Genomic DNA, 16,336 nt, shown 5'->3' on the forward strand with positions numbered 1-16,336 from the left:
TGGCATCGATCTGTCCGCTTGTGTATCTGTCTGTCTGTGTGTCTGTGACTGTTGTATTATACGGCGTCAGACTTGAACTATGTGTTAAACAAAACAGATTTTCAATAAGTTACCCCACACACACACACACACACACACACACACACACACACACACTACGGTTTTTCGCTTTAATATCGTAACGGCATTTTCGCTAATAACATAATAATAACCTAAATAGTACCAATATTACCAGGTGATACTGGTTCCGTCGCAGCAGGAGGAAGAAGACGCACGGTTTAGAAATGAGGCCGCACAGGACTGATGCATGTGGAACATGAATATTGGCTTCGGGTTCATAAACAAAATGTTCCGCCTCTAGGACAACTTTACTCCCCTCCTCTCCACACTGGTACTTCAGCTTTCTCGAGCCTGTGTCTCTCCACATGAGACAGCAGCTGCAGCCGGGCTGAAAAGCCCACTTATTAATTGTCCTTTGTGATGCGTAATTGCCACATTTTCAATGGCGGTTGAGGCCTGACGTCTGTGGAGTGCTCTCCTCATTCTGTGCATTGGCAGGTATAGTCTTTTCCCTCTGACATCTATATTCCAGAGTTTCTACTTTGCATAAACTTTCTTTTTTACAAAGCAACGCGCTTAGCAGGTTTACGTCAGTGTGACAGTTTTGGAAGAGATAGGCCTTCGACCTGCACAAATAGGTCTGCTCTCAAAGTGAGCTTCGACCAATTATGAGTCCTCTCTGGGGCTGAAAAGAGGAAGAGGTCGTCCTCAAAACTGCGGTTTAGCCCATTGTTCATCGCTTGAAACGCCGCATTGGTCTTTCACACCTGCGAGGGAACTCTAATTCGATTAATAGGAACTTCAATATATATTCATTAGATGGTTTCCCCCCAATAATATATGATCACCAGCGAGATGTGAAAGGGGACCATTTATTCCCGCTCTGAATGGGCCTGCGTGGGAGCAGGACTTCACCTGCTTCCCCTCTCAATTAGGAATGTATCCCAAACTCTGACAGAAACGTGTTAAATTAGGCGTCGGCTAATTTCCAGTGGCCCCTCCCACATAATCCCTCCTCAGAGTCTTTCCATTTGAGCACGGCCCTTTAATTCACCATAAGTTGAAAGGTTCAAATAGTACCTAATGAAACAGTGACTAAATCGTTCTCTGTCGCTCGGAGGAACCCTGTAGCTGTCTCTCAAAGCTCTCCGAGCGCACAGCCGTCGGGGGTCTCCGGCTAAATGCGAGTCCCAAGGCAGGACAATCTAACCTGTCAAAGCCTTTGCCCACTTCTATATATCCTTGTTCTGTGGTCTCAAGCAGCAGCAGCAGCATAATCAACCAACGTGGGACCGAAAACGCAATTAAACTCGCCTTGGACAAGCAAAAATCTTTTGAAAAGCGAACATTAATGGACTATTGGCTGCACCCCAGGGGCATTATCGGGTACCCTTTTGTGGTCAGATCTAAGGAGAAATTACAGCGACACATTATAAGCTCACCCCGTCCATTTGGGAAAAAAAAAATATCTTATGTCATGTAAATCGAGCTCCGCTACATAATGTTTCTAAATACAAATCGCACAGTGATCACGAGGACCCAGCGGACGATTAAAGCCAACGCCAATAGCGTAGTAATGACAGACTAATAATAATAGCTGTCAAATGATAGAAAAGAACGGAGCAGGTTGTGTTGTAAAACATGCGGTGGTCGATAACTGCTCTATGTATGACGTGCGCCTGTCAACCCAACCTCGCAGATATTACAAACTATTTACTTATATGTTCCTTTACACAATGTACCTAATGTGGAGCACAGGTCTGCTTCACGTTAAAGGCTGTATACTAATAAAAGCCATCAAGTTACAGAGTAAATCCACATTTAAAATCTGTTTATTCATGGCATTTATATCAATTTACGAGTGGATCGTTAAATTTTATTCGTTGCTCATTTTAACTTTAAAATTCCAAGGACTGTGTTTTTGTCCAAGAATAATATTCTCATTTTATTGTATTATATATAAGTATTTGCAGTAGCAGAGCTTATTTTTTCCAACAGGTTCATATTAATTAATACACTGACAAATACTTAGGTCGACTCATCATATTTATTACAATAAATACACATATACATATTGTACAAGTAGTTGTGCACGGGTTCCACACGGGTCAGGCCTCATTGACGGACAATAATAGGACACATTCACTAGGTTTAATTTATTGGTATTTGGAGGGAGAATCCTGAGGGGATCAGATCACATCAGGCCGTTACACAAACAGTGCAGTAGGTCATGTTTCCAAATACTTCAACTTTCAAGATATATTCGCACAGTTTTCTTTAATTTTTACAGCAGGATAAACATGAAGTAAATTATAGGATCTGGATTTGCTCTACAACTTCATGCGGGACGTTTGTGGCTCAGGGTTCGCGTGAACCCACAACTGGAGCAGAGCAGGGTAAGTGCCGACAGCGGGACTTTGGACATCCCAGTTACTCTCAGATAGGTGACACCTCTTTGTCTTCCGAAGCAGAGGCCGGAGACAGGGACTCCTCGTCCTCTGACCTTGAATAGTCTGTGTGACCGCTCGTGCACTTGCAACCGCTGTGCGCGCTCCTCTGCGTGGCTTTGCCCTCCTTCTTGTGCTTCACTCTGCGGTTCTGGAACCAGATCTTCACCTGCTTCTCCGACAGGTTCAAATACGTGGCGATCTCGATTCTCCTGAGTCTCGACAGATACATATTCGTGGAAAACTCCCTTTCGAGTTCCAGGAGCTGCGTGCTTGTGAACGCGGTGCGCATCCTCTTGCCATTCTGGATGTGGCTGTTCTCGGAGGCGCCTGTCGGTGGAAAATCAGTTAAAGTCATTAAAGTCAGGCGTTTAGTATTTTTCTATCACCGAAAGAATAAACAAAGTAGAAGATGGAAACGACGTCAAAAGGCGCGGGCAAATCATTAAGCGTGAAGCCGGACGATAACGCCCACGTAACTCCACGAAGGTGCGTGACGAAACGCAAAAACTAATGAACGTGTAGCGCAGAGACAGTAGCGAACAGGTGTCTTACCAATAGAAAGGCAGTGGTATCTCCTGGGGTCTGTGACGCTGAAGGTGGGCGTGCAGACCGCCGTGTGTCCAGGGTGCGCGAGCGACGCGGACTGTTGATGCGTGATTCTCTGACAGTACTGCGCCTCCGCTCCTGGGAACTGACTCTTCAGCATGGGAATGCCGCTTCGCGACGAGTGGATGTGGGACGTGACGCACAGCGGGCAAACGCAGAAAGTCCCGTTCTTCCTGGACGGACACACCGGAGCGGTGACAGCCATGACGCCGGGAGAGTGCATGCTGATGGGAATGAGGAAGTCTTGTCCGGGATGCTCAGCGGGTCCAGGTCGCACCGTATCCTTGATTATTAACGAATCGACGTAAAAAGACCTCGACATGACTGCGCCCGTGACAAGTGATCGCTTCGTGCGCAAGATGACGGCCGTTTCTCATCTGAACCCCTCGGGATCTCCAAAGGTGCTTATGTTTGATGGTTCAACAAAAGGGACCCAGAAGAGGGTTGGCCCTGCAGCGTCACCCACGTGCGCACCCGGCTCCAAGGGTTTACGCTGTCAGCGACCCAAACCACGTGACGCGTCTCAGGGCCTCCAATCACAACTTGCAGATTTACTCTTTTTATCCCCGACTTTACAAAAGTCTTGAATATCGGAAAATATATCCAGCAGCTCTCTAATCATGTTTATTTGTTATATCATGTAGGACAAAGCTCCGCACCTGCTCACAAGATTCTATAACAGAATAAAAAAAACAATAATTGAAACTGTTGCTTAAAATTGATTTATAGAAATTGACCTTAAAAGTGAAACACTGACATTACATGATGTATGAAACTGTCCATTTGCTAACTGGAATTAGTCACTTGCTTTATATTTACACCTATCACTAAAGAGCATAAATATGCATTTAAACACCACGAAGGACTGAAAGAAAGAGCAAAAAGTTGAAATATATGATTAGTCTGGTAATAATAAAAAGAATGGCGACTTTTCACGCCGCAAATTAAAAAAACAGATAACTTCTCCTAATTCAAAATGTTCTTGTATAAATATATAATATTCTTCTTGCCATTTAAGGCAGCTGTTCAACTGCCGATTGATTTGTCCTAATTGCGATTAAAGGAAATATGCACGCGATTTAGGCACTAATTGCTTCGCAGCCTAGTTATACTTTCAATCCGGTTCCTCAGGTTTTACTTCCACCAATTAAAGAATTATGAACTGATGGCGAGTCTGGGCTGCGGTTATTTGATGGCGATTAGGATTCAATTAGAAAGTGTTTATAATGGTCGGCCTGTGCGGGGGTAAACAGGCAGCTATTTCAGAAATGCGTTAATCCCCTATCTTGTGACGATAATTAGCGAGTTTGATCCGCAGGCGGGTCACCGGCAGGTTTAGCCTCCGCTTTCATCTGCTGCGCAACGCCTCGGACCTTCAGACAGAGGCGAGCGGGTACAGACGGTCCAGGTCCGACGCATGTGTCTGACCACCACCACTAAAAAAACACACAGCTCAGCGAAGTCCGACAGTTGCGGATGTCAAGTTTTACACCGCTCGCGTTTTGCGCGGGTTTTATGGCGCAAATACACAATTCTACCAAACAAGCCAGTTAAACGCTCAGTTAAACGCGGAGTGTAAGTGCGCTCTTTGAAAGAATTAGAAAGTCTTTAAAACGCAACAAACACGTCTGTCACACAGACAGTAATTGTTATAACAAAGTCAATGCAGCGTTTGACAAAGAGGACGCGCAGGATTGTTGTGGTGCGGATGACAGAGGGTTAGAGAGAGAGAGAGAGAGAGAGAGAGAGAGAGGGATGGGAAGAGAGAGAGCAAGCCGAGCGGAATGATGCGTGGCGCGCGCCCTTATCACAGCATGCGAGCTCTAATATTATTTTTCCATAATTCTGCACGATAAAATTTCATTGTCTATTAAGTAATCCCACAAATGAGATCCTTTATGAGGCTATAATGAGGCCTAATTGCCAGGACTAGTGGAGCCACGTGGAAGGATTTAGGAAGCATTAAGCTGTCGGGTACTGGGCACAGGCTGTTACCTAGCCATTACTTTCATAATTCAAGGAGAAAATGAGTCCATTTAAGGGAAAAAATCTTTTGATTCCCTTTATTCTGCTCGGGGTGACAGGGTTGCACTTTTTGGTCCGCTTCAGTTAAGAAGCCGGTGCAGTAAATGAGGCCGGTGCAATATCACTCACTGTTTAAACGTTAAATAAAAATAAAAAAAAAACCTTGTCAGACACGTAGAAAGCTCCCGGGGCCCCGCCTCGCTCTCCGCGACGTGGTGCGCCTTTTTGGTTTATAGTGCAGCGGTTCCCCTCCGCTATTCACCCTCTTTTCACATGTTGCTGATGGGCAATTAATCACAGGCCTATTCAAAAACACAGCAAAATTCTCCTTAAACGGAGCATATCTTTTAGAAGTTTCTCTCTCCGGGGCTTGTTAAACGTAATTTATCCTCTTTGGAGGTGACCGTGTTTAGCATCGCGCCGCAGGTGCGTCACGGGCTGACAAAGGTGCGCATGTGTGAGTAGCCGGCGCCTCCCGGTAGTAAAAACACACAAACTTGTTGAAGTGAGCCGCTGAAGTCCCCCCCTCTCATTCACAGCGCATCCCATGCCATATTATACCGTGAAGAAGCCCATTAATGTTTTGTTGAACATGCGTCATTAACTTGTATCAACGCCTTTTTACAAACCTTGCATTGTTGCGCAGGGCCAGTCTGCGGCCCATCTTGGCCAATACAGTGGATGATTTGCCCCTTTATTAGTTACTAGGCAACAGATCCTGAATACCAAAACTCAAAGGAAACACTCTGCTCCTCCATATAGATCTCAATGGCAAAGGGGGGAAATGAACAATGATCCCGTGGACAACATAATGCCACGCAATGACTTTTCATTAACAATTATCTGCTTGATGTGAATAGCAGCTGCAGTGGCCGCTCTCCATCTCATGGTCCGCGGAGAAAAGGGGAGCAGGGGAGAAAAAGGCCCGTCCCTGAATGGCATCCTGCAGGAGTTTAGGGGCTTCGCGGTCTCCATGAATGTGGAATCTAATTTATATCGCGGTGAATAATTAGGTTTCTATGCAAAAATGAGTTGGAAATAATTACATTTTAAGGCGGCGTGACAACTTAGCCGGAGAAACAAAGCGGAGCAGTTTTCCTTCAATGTGTCTCACCGGGAGCCGTGGAGCTCGTTTGGGTCATCCGTTGAGCTCGCGCTTGGGTTTTCATGCACGGAACCACTCAGTCCCAGCGCTGCGTTGCACCTACAGCCCTGTGTTTGGGAGCAGCGTGGCCCTCGGGCCTATAGAACACTAAAGTGACCGCCTCGGCTGCAGAACAAAGCCAGCGAGGGCCCGGTTGACAGCACGTAGAGATGTCCTGCACCAGGCTCCCTCTAATTAGGGAGATGCTGCTCAGTCCCACAGAGCCGCTCAGACCAGACACTCCAGACTGAAGTGTGCCCCCACGCCGCCCAACGCGTCTGGATGTCCACACTCAACGTGTGTGTGTGTGTGTGTGTGTGTGTGTGTGTGTGTGTGTGTGTGTGTGTGTGTGTGTGTGTGTGTGTGTGTGTGTGTGTGTGTGTGTGTGCGTTTTGTGGCGCACACAATTAACGAGTCTCGAAAATGAGATAAACACCGCCCGATGGTGACGCAGATCACGCTTAAGTTCCCAGAGAAATGTCTTCACAAGAGCTTATTGTCAGAGCTGCGCTTTGCTCCTCCAGCCTCTTGTGTTGTTTCCAGCAGACTAAGCAGATGCCATTACAGAGGCAGCACGGAGCAGCCCTTATCTCAATCTCCTCGTGCTCGAGTTGTCAAACAGCCCTGCATTCGCGTCCGCGCTGTAATAGGAAGCTCTTTCACCGTCGGTCACTTTGCAGCGCGGCCCGAGTTATCGCCCGTGAGGACTCATTACTGAGCTCGGCGCTGGTTCCCCAGAAGATCAAGATGCTGTTTCAGCTTTGCTAATGATCGGCCTTTTAGCAAAATTATTCAGATTCAGCATGATGTCTTCAGATCTTTTCCGAAGCCCAGCGTAGACGCACCAGACGCACGGCTCCTCTACCTTATTTGTTGCTCCCATCACTTGTGAAAAGCACTAATTAGAAGCAGCCGAGGCTGTAAATGCAAAGCAGCAACTCCTTTCTGGAACCTGAAAGCTTCTTCTGGCTCCTCCTCTCCCTGCAGAGAGCTCTGACTTCCCCTGAAGCCTAAATCAGGAATTGTTTTAAGCGAGTGAGTGACAGGAGTCCTTCCACCCCGGTCAGCAGCACCGGTCCCTCGCCCTGTTCAAAGGAGCTGATATTGTAGCCTCTTTTTCCCCCCTTTGAAAGGGGAAATCCCTGGGATTGAGCTTGTGTGCTGAAGCGGAAGCAGACTGGAATGTGTGTCCGGGCTGCGTCTTTTGTCGCCAGCCGGGTCCATGAATAGACGTGGACCAGTATCTCTGTGTCCTCTGTTTATGGGCCCGCGGAGGCACAAACAAACCAAACAGTTTCATCTCACCACCTCGCACCTATCGACCACTTCTGTCCCTTCAAACGTGAACTTTCACTCATTTACTGTATGTCTGAAGATGCATCTTCATGGTTTTTGTACTTCTGAGCTGCATCACACAGGGAGGACAGGTCAAGGCCTCAGATGGGTCAGAGTTTAAATTCATATAATTTTTTTTACCTAAACCTAATCCTCCCATGTTGCATTTTGCTTTTGAAAGGTGTCATGAGCCGAGTCATTCTTATAGATTACTGTTGTTGCCTGCTGGTGTCTTTCATTCAGCCGCTCCAACATCATGAAGCCTCTAGTTTGCGTTTGAGGTCAAATAAGGTTTTCCCCCACAAATAGGGAAATGCTGATGTTCCCGTTGTCCCGTCTATTATGAATTTATTGGGAGCTTTGCAAAGTTTAAAGGAAGGCTGAGTGTCTGTCAGCATCCAGCAGCCAGATTCTGCTCGTTTGGACAATAAAGAACACGTCGATCTGACTTTCCCTCTGTTCCAGTCCTCTTCTGTGTCACAGGCTTTGGCGTTTCAGTGTTGATTTGTATTTATTTCTCTGTTCAGTAAAGCTGAGCTCTACAATTTAAATCTGCCCCAAATTCTACACATTCTCTGTCATTTGTTCTTGTCACTTAGAAGTGGTGTGATTAACAAATTCCATTTTTTGATAATTATTTTCACAAAATTACAAAGAAAACATTTTCGTTTTTTTTCACTTACCAACATAATTGTGTTTTTTACATTGTATATGTTTATTTATTTATAAACTCAGGATTCTAATTAGTGCACAAACTGTTAAAATAGCAAAAGTCTAATTTGTGAAGGAGGGAGGGAAGTCGTTTATCCAGGCTTTTTAAATTTATTTAGTCTCATCAGGCAGAACCTCTGCAGCTCATCACACGTTACAGCAATATTATATACATATTTATTTTTACAAAATTGTATTTTTGTGTTGAAAATTGGACTATTTTATGATAATGAACTTTAGTTCCTGTTTGTGGTGCCTGTGTTTCTGTGGAGGGCAGCTCTGTGCTGCTGCTGTTGCTGCTGCTGCTGCACCTGCTCACTCACCGAGCTCCATCCTGTTCATGTGACGCCCCAAACCACCGACCCCACGGCGGCTGCTTGTGTAACAAGCTCTGCTGGGCTTAAGGCACTCCATGAGTCTCTCTGTTGTTAAAAACCTTGTGATGCCGCTGACAGATTTCTGCATGTGTGCCTCTGCATATTTGTACACATTTGATTTTGTAGTTTATAATCTTCATTTAGAACCAATGTTATACGAATGTTATAAGTGCTGCTCCAACTATGCTAACACACAAATATAGCAAACGTGAGTCCACATTAAAGCTTGTTTTGAGAATTTTTAATGATAGAAGCAATGAAGTCTATCCTAAGTCTTATATATGAAAGACACTAGAGCGTGCAACTGTGATGATGTGACTGTCTTAGATACAGTATGTCCAAAGGTGCCATCAGCAGATGCTGCCATCACGCCATCATCTTTCACCCAAGATGTTAATATACGAGTGATGTCAATAAATGTAGTGGAAAAAGCACATTTATTTATTTTTACATCTGACATAAATTATACCAGCTTCAAGTGAGGCCTGTCCTAGAAAGTATTACATAGTTTAATAGAATACTCTTCTCGTACACTGATTTATCTGTAGACAGATCTTGAACATGGTCATCGCTCTTCTGTCAGAATGAAAAGGTGGTTTTAACGGAATTGATCAAGTTTAGGCCTGAATATAATTACGATCATAAATAATCAAAAATATATTTATTATGTACAATGAACATTATTTTTTGTCACGTTTCTATTCGATCGATTTCTTTTTGTTTTAAGATAAATTTTTGTATTAATTATTTATTAATATTTAAAATCTGAATATGTTCCTGTTTCTAGTGACATTAATAAAATATTTTTAGTGAGGACTATTAAACATGACGTTCCTTAAATAACACACGGGCCAAGAACCTGACTCTTTGTGATAAATGAAAAAAAAACTTTGTATTTGTATTTAGAACATTTGAACGATCCATTTTTAATAGTTAGACTTTAGACTTCACTGTCTAATCCACAACCACCTGCACGTAAATAAATGTGAAGTGTTTTGTGTTTCAGTGTTTTGCCTCACACTGTTTGCGCCGTGCGCTTCCTTTTGATGGGATCTAGACGGTGGAGGTCAGGGCCAAGAGCTCCTGTCTGCATCGTCCCAGCTCTGTGCCAGCCAGATAAATGGAGACTGTTTAGAAGCTGTCTGAGCTTTGTGTTTGCACAGAGTCACAACTTTGTATGGGGGGTCGAGAGGGAGTCCGGGGCGGCTCCCGCCGATTTGTATGCAGGCCCCATCGCTTGGCCACCCCCTGGTCCACTCTATGTCCTCTCACCTGCCTGCTGCAGTAAATCATAGCGTGTTGCAGGCTCGCACGTGCAAGGGCTTGCCTGCACCTGTCGTGTGTGTGTGTGTGTGTGTGTGTGTGTGTGTGTGTGTGTGTGTGTGTGTGTGTGTGTGTGTGTGTGTGTGTGTGTGTGTGTGTGTGTGTGTGTATGTGTGTGTGTGTAGGATGTAACCCGTGTTTCTATGTCTCCATATTGACTCTTTCTGGTCTTCCAGTGATGGTGATGCTCTAAAGCGTGGGGATAAGAAGCTAGATGCCAGTGTGTGTGTGTGTGTGTGTGTGTGTGTGTGTGTGTGTGTGTGTGTGTGTGTGTGTGTGTGTGTGTGTGTGTGTGTGTGTGTGCAGGTCTCTCATGTAAGGAGAGGTAGCCGGGTGTCAAACAGGAGGTCTGCAGATGCCTGTCCGGCTGAGAGTTGCAAGGTCCCTCCCTTTGACAGAGTATCCTTTCAGAGTCAATGAGCTGGGTCAAAGCCTGCACGTCAGGCTGCAGCTCTGCTAGCGCTGGGGCGGTCCGAGAGGTCAGCTCTCATTCACACGGCGCTGTCATGCAAATGAACCCACCCACGCTTAAACAACTCTTGGAATTTTTATGTCTGCTCTCTGGCCCTTTTCTCCTCCGTTCGTCCACTTTTCCACTCCCTCGCTCTCCCTCATCTCCTCTCCAAATCTCTCTCCCCTGCATTCACGAAGTCATTGACGAGACATCCAAAGCTTTTCAAATTGGCCAGCTTCATTGTGTCCGCACTAAAGTGCGTGCGGTGGGGGGAATGGAAAGAGGGCGAGTGTTAAAAAGGAGCGGGCCTAAATATACTCTGGTCTGAAAGCAGTTAGATCATGTTCTTTTCATGGTCCGATTAGAATCAAATCGATCCCCCCGCCCCTCCTGACACTCCACAGTTTGAAGAGGAGCAGTCAAACAAAGATTTTTGGCTGAGACGGGGGAATGAATAACTCAACCTGAATGCTAAACACACTCTTAAAAGTCTCATTTTGAAGCATGACAATGCCCAAGAGAGTAAATTTGTTTTAAGTGTGAGTGAGAGACGCTTGTGTGGACGCAGAAACGCAGATATCTCTGCAGCGATGATACTGTAGGAGCGTCTGTGGATTAGACCTGATCTACATATAAATCAGAAAAACACACAAACCTCGGTGGAGGAGCTTCTCAAAATGAGCTTTAAGCCCTGTGAGGACGAAGAAGAGGATTTCTGACATCGCTGCATTGAGACAGCGGCTGCGAGTGCAAAGGTAGCTTCTGTGTTCTCCATAAGAAACCGGTCCAGGTTACGCTGGAAAAGCGAAACGCAGCATCTGGAAGGGAGAAGGGTGCAGATTCATGACAGGGGTGAGGCTGAGGGGAAGGAGGGAGGAGGGGGTGAGCTGGGTGACACTCACTGCACCTGCGTCGGAGTTACTCATCAGCTTGTTTAATGCACATTATATTATAATATCCCCCTCCTTCATGTTAGTAGTAATGTCTAAACTGCTTCCTATCACTGCTGTAATCATGCAGTAATTGCATCACTGGCTTCCTCTTAGATGAAGCAGCAGCCACTGTGCTGTGTTGACCAATTTACAGACGGACAGTTAGCAAATTAGGCGACGCAACATAAAAACGCCTCTCGCAGCGTCTGTTGCAGGTTCGGCGCTGAAACGAGCGCCGACCGTGCAGTGAGCGTGTGACGGAGGGAGGCTGAAGTCCCGCGGCCTGTGCTTCAGGGAAGCTGCGCGGTTCCGACGCGTTCTGATCGGTTGCATGCGTCTCCGCCGGGGCCGGCCTGCAGCTCGGAGCGCGTAGCGTGAAGTTGTTTGTGTTCCGAAACTGAAGAGAAACCAAACAGCGCAGTGGAGGTGGAGAGACGGAGGGGTGGGACCACCCTGCAGCTGCCCCCTTCTCTCTCTCTCACTCCCACCTCATCCCTTCCTTCCCTCCTATTCATCCTGCAGCTGCAGGCCTGTGCCCCTCTCTCTCTCTCTCTCTCTCTCTCTCTCACTCTCTCACTTTGTCATACAAAGTTTCTCCCTCTCTCTCTCTCGCTCTCTCTCTCGCTCTCTCTCTCTCTCGCTCTCGCTCTCGCTCCTTCTCTTTCTCCATTTGTCCCACAGACACAAAGATGGATGGAGAAGATCCTGGAATGGGACTCACAATGGGTCGTGCCACAAGGTGAGCAGCCTCAGCTGCATACGGCCCAGTGCTGCCTTTTTTTTTTTCCAGCTCCTGCGATGGAGTCTGCGTGTGAGAAGGGGGGGGGGGCTGAGCGGCACAGTATGGCAACAGATGCTTTTGTTCGGCCAAAAGTCTGAAAGGGGCCTTGGGTGGGGGGGCTTAGCGGTGTCAGAGCGCAGAGTCATTTTTCTCCCCTTTTCCTCCGGCTCTGCCCGGCTTTCTCCTTGTCTCCCTCTCCCCAGCTGTGCCTGCCGCGGCGGCGGAGCAAGAGGAAATGTGAGGGCAACGGCGTGATGGAATACGTAAGTGGGGCGCGCGGTTTTGGCCTGTTTTGTGGGCGACTTCATTAAAGGGTCGTTTATCTGGCCTGTGATCCCATTGTGCCGGGCCTTCTTTATCAGCCCCGGTGTGTCAGGGGGGCGTAATTGGCTGATTGGCCACGGTCTGCACATGCTGAGGTGATTTATAAAGCTGTGAATGGGGATGACTCCTCTCCGGGCAGCGCTCCCTCGCCCGTATAGGAGACAGCGCGCTGCAGAATAACACTGAATAAATGCACAAGAAATGTGAAAAGGATGAAACGTCCCCAAAGCTCTTTGTGCGAGTGTGAAATCAGAGGCTTGAATAAAAGGCCTCTGGAATCACTCTTGCCCTTGTCATCTATTTTCTCCACCTTTATACTCTATCTGACTTTGTTTCACCTCTTTAAACTGCAGCTCTCGTGTTTTTTTTTTATTTGAGGGGGGGGGGGCACTTTCTCTGTATTCCCCCGATAAATCACAATCAGTAACCGTACGTTTCAAGTGCTCAAGTGAAAGAAGGCTCAAAATCAGAAAAGAGCTTTTATTGACTGTCACCGAGCTCCTCAGTTTGACTGAGGGAACAGGATTCGGCCACAAACTCCACACAGACTTGCATCTAAATGAAAAACACGGGTTTTGTGGCGCTGCCAGATGTGCCTGGGTGAAGCCGGACGGCAGACTTTGTGATCGCAGGTGGGAGAGAGTGTGGGCTTTATGTGGTCCCATGGTGTGTGGAGGTTGGCTCTTAATGACCTCCTAATTAAAGCAGGCCGTCCTCTCAATGGGCTGATCATGTAGTGGAGGTCAGGGGTTATTTACAGGGCTGCTGGTGGCCGGTGGTCCCGTCCAACGCTGATTGTCCTCCAGTATGCACAGGTTAACACAACATCGTGGCCCAACTGATTTCAGAAGAGACGGAAGGCCACAGCCTGAAGGTCAAGAACAAATAATACACAAAAATCCAAACGAGCTACTTGTCTGATTAATAAAATCCAGCAGTCGTCCATTTTATGAATAGCGATGCTTCTTTCTAGGTTTGGACTGGAATCCTCCTGCTGGCGTGATGACTACATGTGTCAGTCCCCCCTAGGTGCCTCCGTGCACAGGCGAGGGGGGCGGGCCGAGGAGGGGCCTGGCTCGGGTTTAATGTAGCTGATTGTGCTCTCCTGAAAAAAAGGAACAGTTTCTTCTGTGTTAATTTTCAATTTTGTTGCTGTCTGTGTGCCCGGCCTTTGTGTCCGATTCTCCTTCGCTCCCTAAACGCCACCACCTCCCCTCTCCTTCCCTTTTCTTCTCACTCGTCCTCTCGTCGGGCAGTCTAGATTATGTTGCTAAGGAGACTTTTTCCTTTCTCCCTCTCTCTTTTTTTCTTGCTTTTTTCACTGTTTCCCATTGATTTGGCGTTAATGCGTTTTGAATGCCCCTTGGTGTGTGCCGAGCGCCGAGGGAGGAGGGGAGCGCAGGCTCCTGCATAGTGGAGGAATTTCCATCTGAAGCGGTCCGGCGGGGGTGCGTGTGGGTTAAGGCCCAAAGAGAGCCACTCAAGTGAGAACTGAAGTGGTTGCGGAGCCGAGGAACGTCTCCGGCGGCCGCTCCCTCTCCTCTCTGGGGTCGCTCCTTCATGGGCAGCACACAGGTGCCCTGTCAATCTCCCCTTTTCACGAAGCCACGAGTAAAACAAACATATTTTTACCCTCAGTTACAAAATTGGATGAAAGATGTACAATAGCCTGCGAGAGACAAAGCAGGAGCATGACGAGTTTAGTAAAAGTCTTGATTCTAATAGACGTTCGGTTCACATTTCTACCAAGGTTATATTTAATCTAATTTGCTTTAAAATGTCCTCACATATGAAAAAACTGTGAATTCGCTGCTAGAGGTCAATAAAACATGAATGTCCTGTAATTGCATTGCAGAATATATTTCATGTACCAATTTCCATATTTATTTGTGTTAACTCCCTCAGGACACTGTGAAATACTTGACTGAAAGCATTCTGACGTATGCAGAGCACATGGTAACTGGCAACAGGTGAACCTCTGCTTGTTATCGGTGAACAGTCCACGAACCACGATGATACGCGATGTGCAAGTCCAACACACACCTACACATTCATCGGGTTTTCTGAGCCTAAGCAGACAGAGCTGTAAGCGCTTTCGCCGCGTCTCCGTGACTTTCTCCTACTTTGGCCCACAGAAGCTCAGACATGTGGCCCTGCCCTGCAGCTACGTGGGGACGCTTCCCAGCGTAATGACCTCTCAGACCATTTCACCCACACTGGTGCTTAACATAATTAGCCCATCAGAGCCTTGCCCCCAGCAGAGGCTACGCTTCTTAGGACTTCCAGCAGCTCCCGAGGCGCCTGTCCTGCACCGAGCACTTTAACGATGCAGTAAACACAGACTGTGCACAGGGACAATAAACCTAGAGGAAGTTTCTCAACATATAAAAATAAATTAAAACAAAATTTCAAGGACAAGTGTGTGATGTGAAAAATGTTGCTCTAATCAAACCAGTGATTCGATGTGTTGAAAAGCAAAGATCATTTAAAGCCACAAGCAATAGTTTTATTAAATGTGTCCGTTTTGTGCTATCTGTCCAGCATTTACAGTAGCAGGACAAAAACCTGCACAAGCTCACACAAAAAAGGACTGAATGGATAATAGAAAGCTCCCACTTCCAGCCGAGGAGAGGAACACATGCTGCCACAGTGTCAGAAGCAGTCGCAGTGCTGCGTAGAGGTAAACAGATGTGCTGCACAGATGTCTACCATTACAGAGTCTAATCTACCCCAACACATCCTGAGCAAAGTCCATCTCTCACCAATGATCACACAACTTCAATTACATTAGCTTTTTATTTAAAATATTACATTCTCTACATGTGAGATTGATTATGAAAAACAATGGTCTAACTGTGAGCACTTTAAATTGCTTTGACCTGATTGCTTGAACGTTTGCTTCCTTCCTGCTCAGGTGGATCTGCCGGTAGGTTTAGTGCCGACCTCCCTTGCTGTGTGTGTGAGATAAACACAGACCGGTCCCAAGGTGAGCTGTAGCCAACTATAAGTAATTAAAGGTGAATCCCTGGCGCCTGCATCTCTGCAGGCCGTGGATTAACCAAGACAAGACGAAACCAGATTAAATGGTCCTGTCATCCTAAATGCTAATGTTACAGGTGACCGCCTGCAATAGTTGCCACTGCGTCAATTAAACGTATTGTGGAGCCGGGCCAGGGTTGACCTTTGACCCGTGACCCTAATTTAACTAACCCTCACCAGTGTATTACAAGGAGGCAAACACTCCCAGCTGCTGGAACTCTCAATGGTCTTTTGCTGAAGGGGAGGAGAGTCTATTAAGGCAGCGGCAGGCGAAGTAGGCTCTTGTGTTACACTCGTAGAAAGTCACTTGAGATGTAGTGTCAGCAGACTTTAATAATGTGCGACTGCATTCCCACAACACGTTCAGGCCTGGTGTTTATTTTGAGTCTTCGCTGGGAACCTCCAGGAGGAAACCAGTTTGTGCCCAGCGCTGAACCAGCATGAATCAAAGTGTGGGGACACGGGGAAGGAACAGACAAGGCACCTCACACGTTTCGCTTTGCTCTTTTATTCCAGTAACGACTCTGCGCATGCAATTACAGATGACTGGGCAACTTCATTGTCAATTATGGTCTGCCCTGTTTGTTTAGTTGGTCTTGTCTGTGATTGGATAATGACACGCTGAGCTGTGGAGAGACATATAGATGAACAAAGGAGCATTTCACTTGCCACGTAGACCAGTAATTATCTCGCCATGCTTTGTGCTCGCTGATGAACTGGGTGCCTTTGTCTGAGCAAATAAAGGTTCACCAAACTTTGGGAGGAACAACTACTG

At 46.7% G+C, this 16,336-nt stretch overlaps 1 protein-coding gene across 1 annotated transcript; it reads right to left on the reverse strand.

The window, feature by feature from the left end:
• Nucleotides 1-2,093: 2,093 nt before the first annotated feature.
• gsx2 (GS homeobox 2) lies at nt 2,094-3,718 on the reverse strand. Its single transcript, XM_029149223.3, has 2 exons — nt 3,063-3,718; nt 2,094-2,837 (listed from the first exon to the last, which is right to left on the reverse strand). Exons 1-2 carry the CDS (start codon nt 3,436-3,438, stop codon nt 2,497-2,499), a joined length of 717 nt encoding a protein of 238 aa, XP_029005056.1. The 5' UTR covers nt 3,439-3,718; the 3' UTR covers nt 2,094-2,496.
• Nucleotides 3,719-16,336: the final 12,618 nt, after the last annotated feature.

This window comes from Betta splendens, chromosome 4, assembly GCF_900634795.4.
Source record: "Betta splendens chromosome 4, fBetSpl5.4, whole genome shotgun sequence".
NCBI classification, from domain to species: domain Eukaryota; kingdom Metazoa; phylum Chordata; class Actinopteri; order Anabantiformes; family Osphronemidae; genus Betta; species Betta splendens.

Excerpts from the sequence above, each read along its gene's own strand:
- gsx2 (XM_029149223.3), bottom strand. The coding sequence starts at position 3,438 with ATGTCGAGGTCTTTTTACGTCGATTCGTTAATAATCAAGGATACGGTG. Across the intron at positions 2,838-3,062 it reads ATACCACTGCCTTTCTATTG|GCGCCTCCGAGAACAGCCAC; the intron begins GTAAGACACCTG and ends TTCCACCGACAG.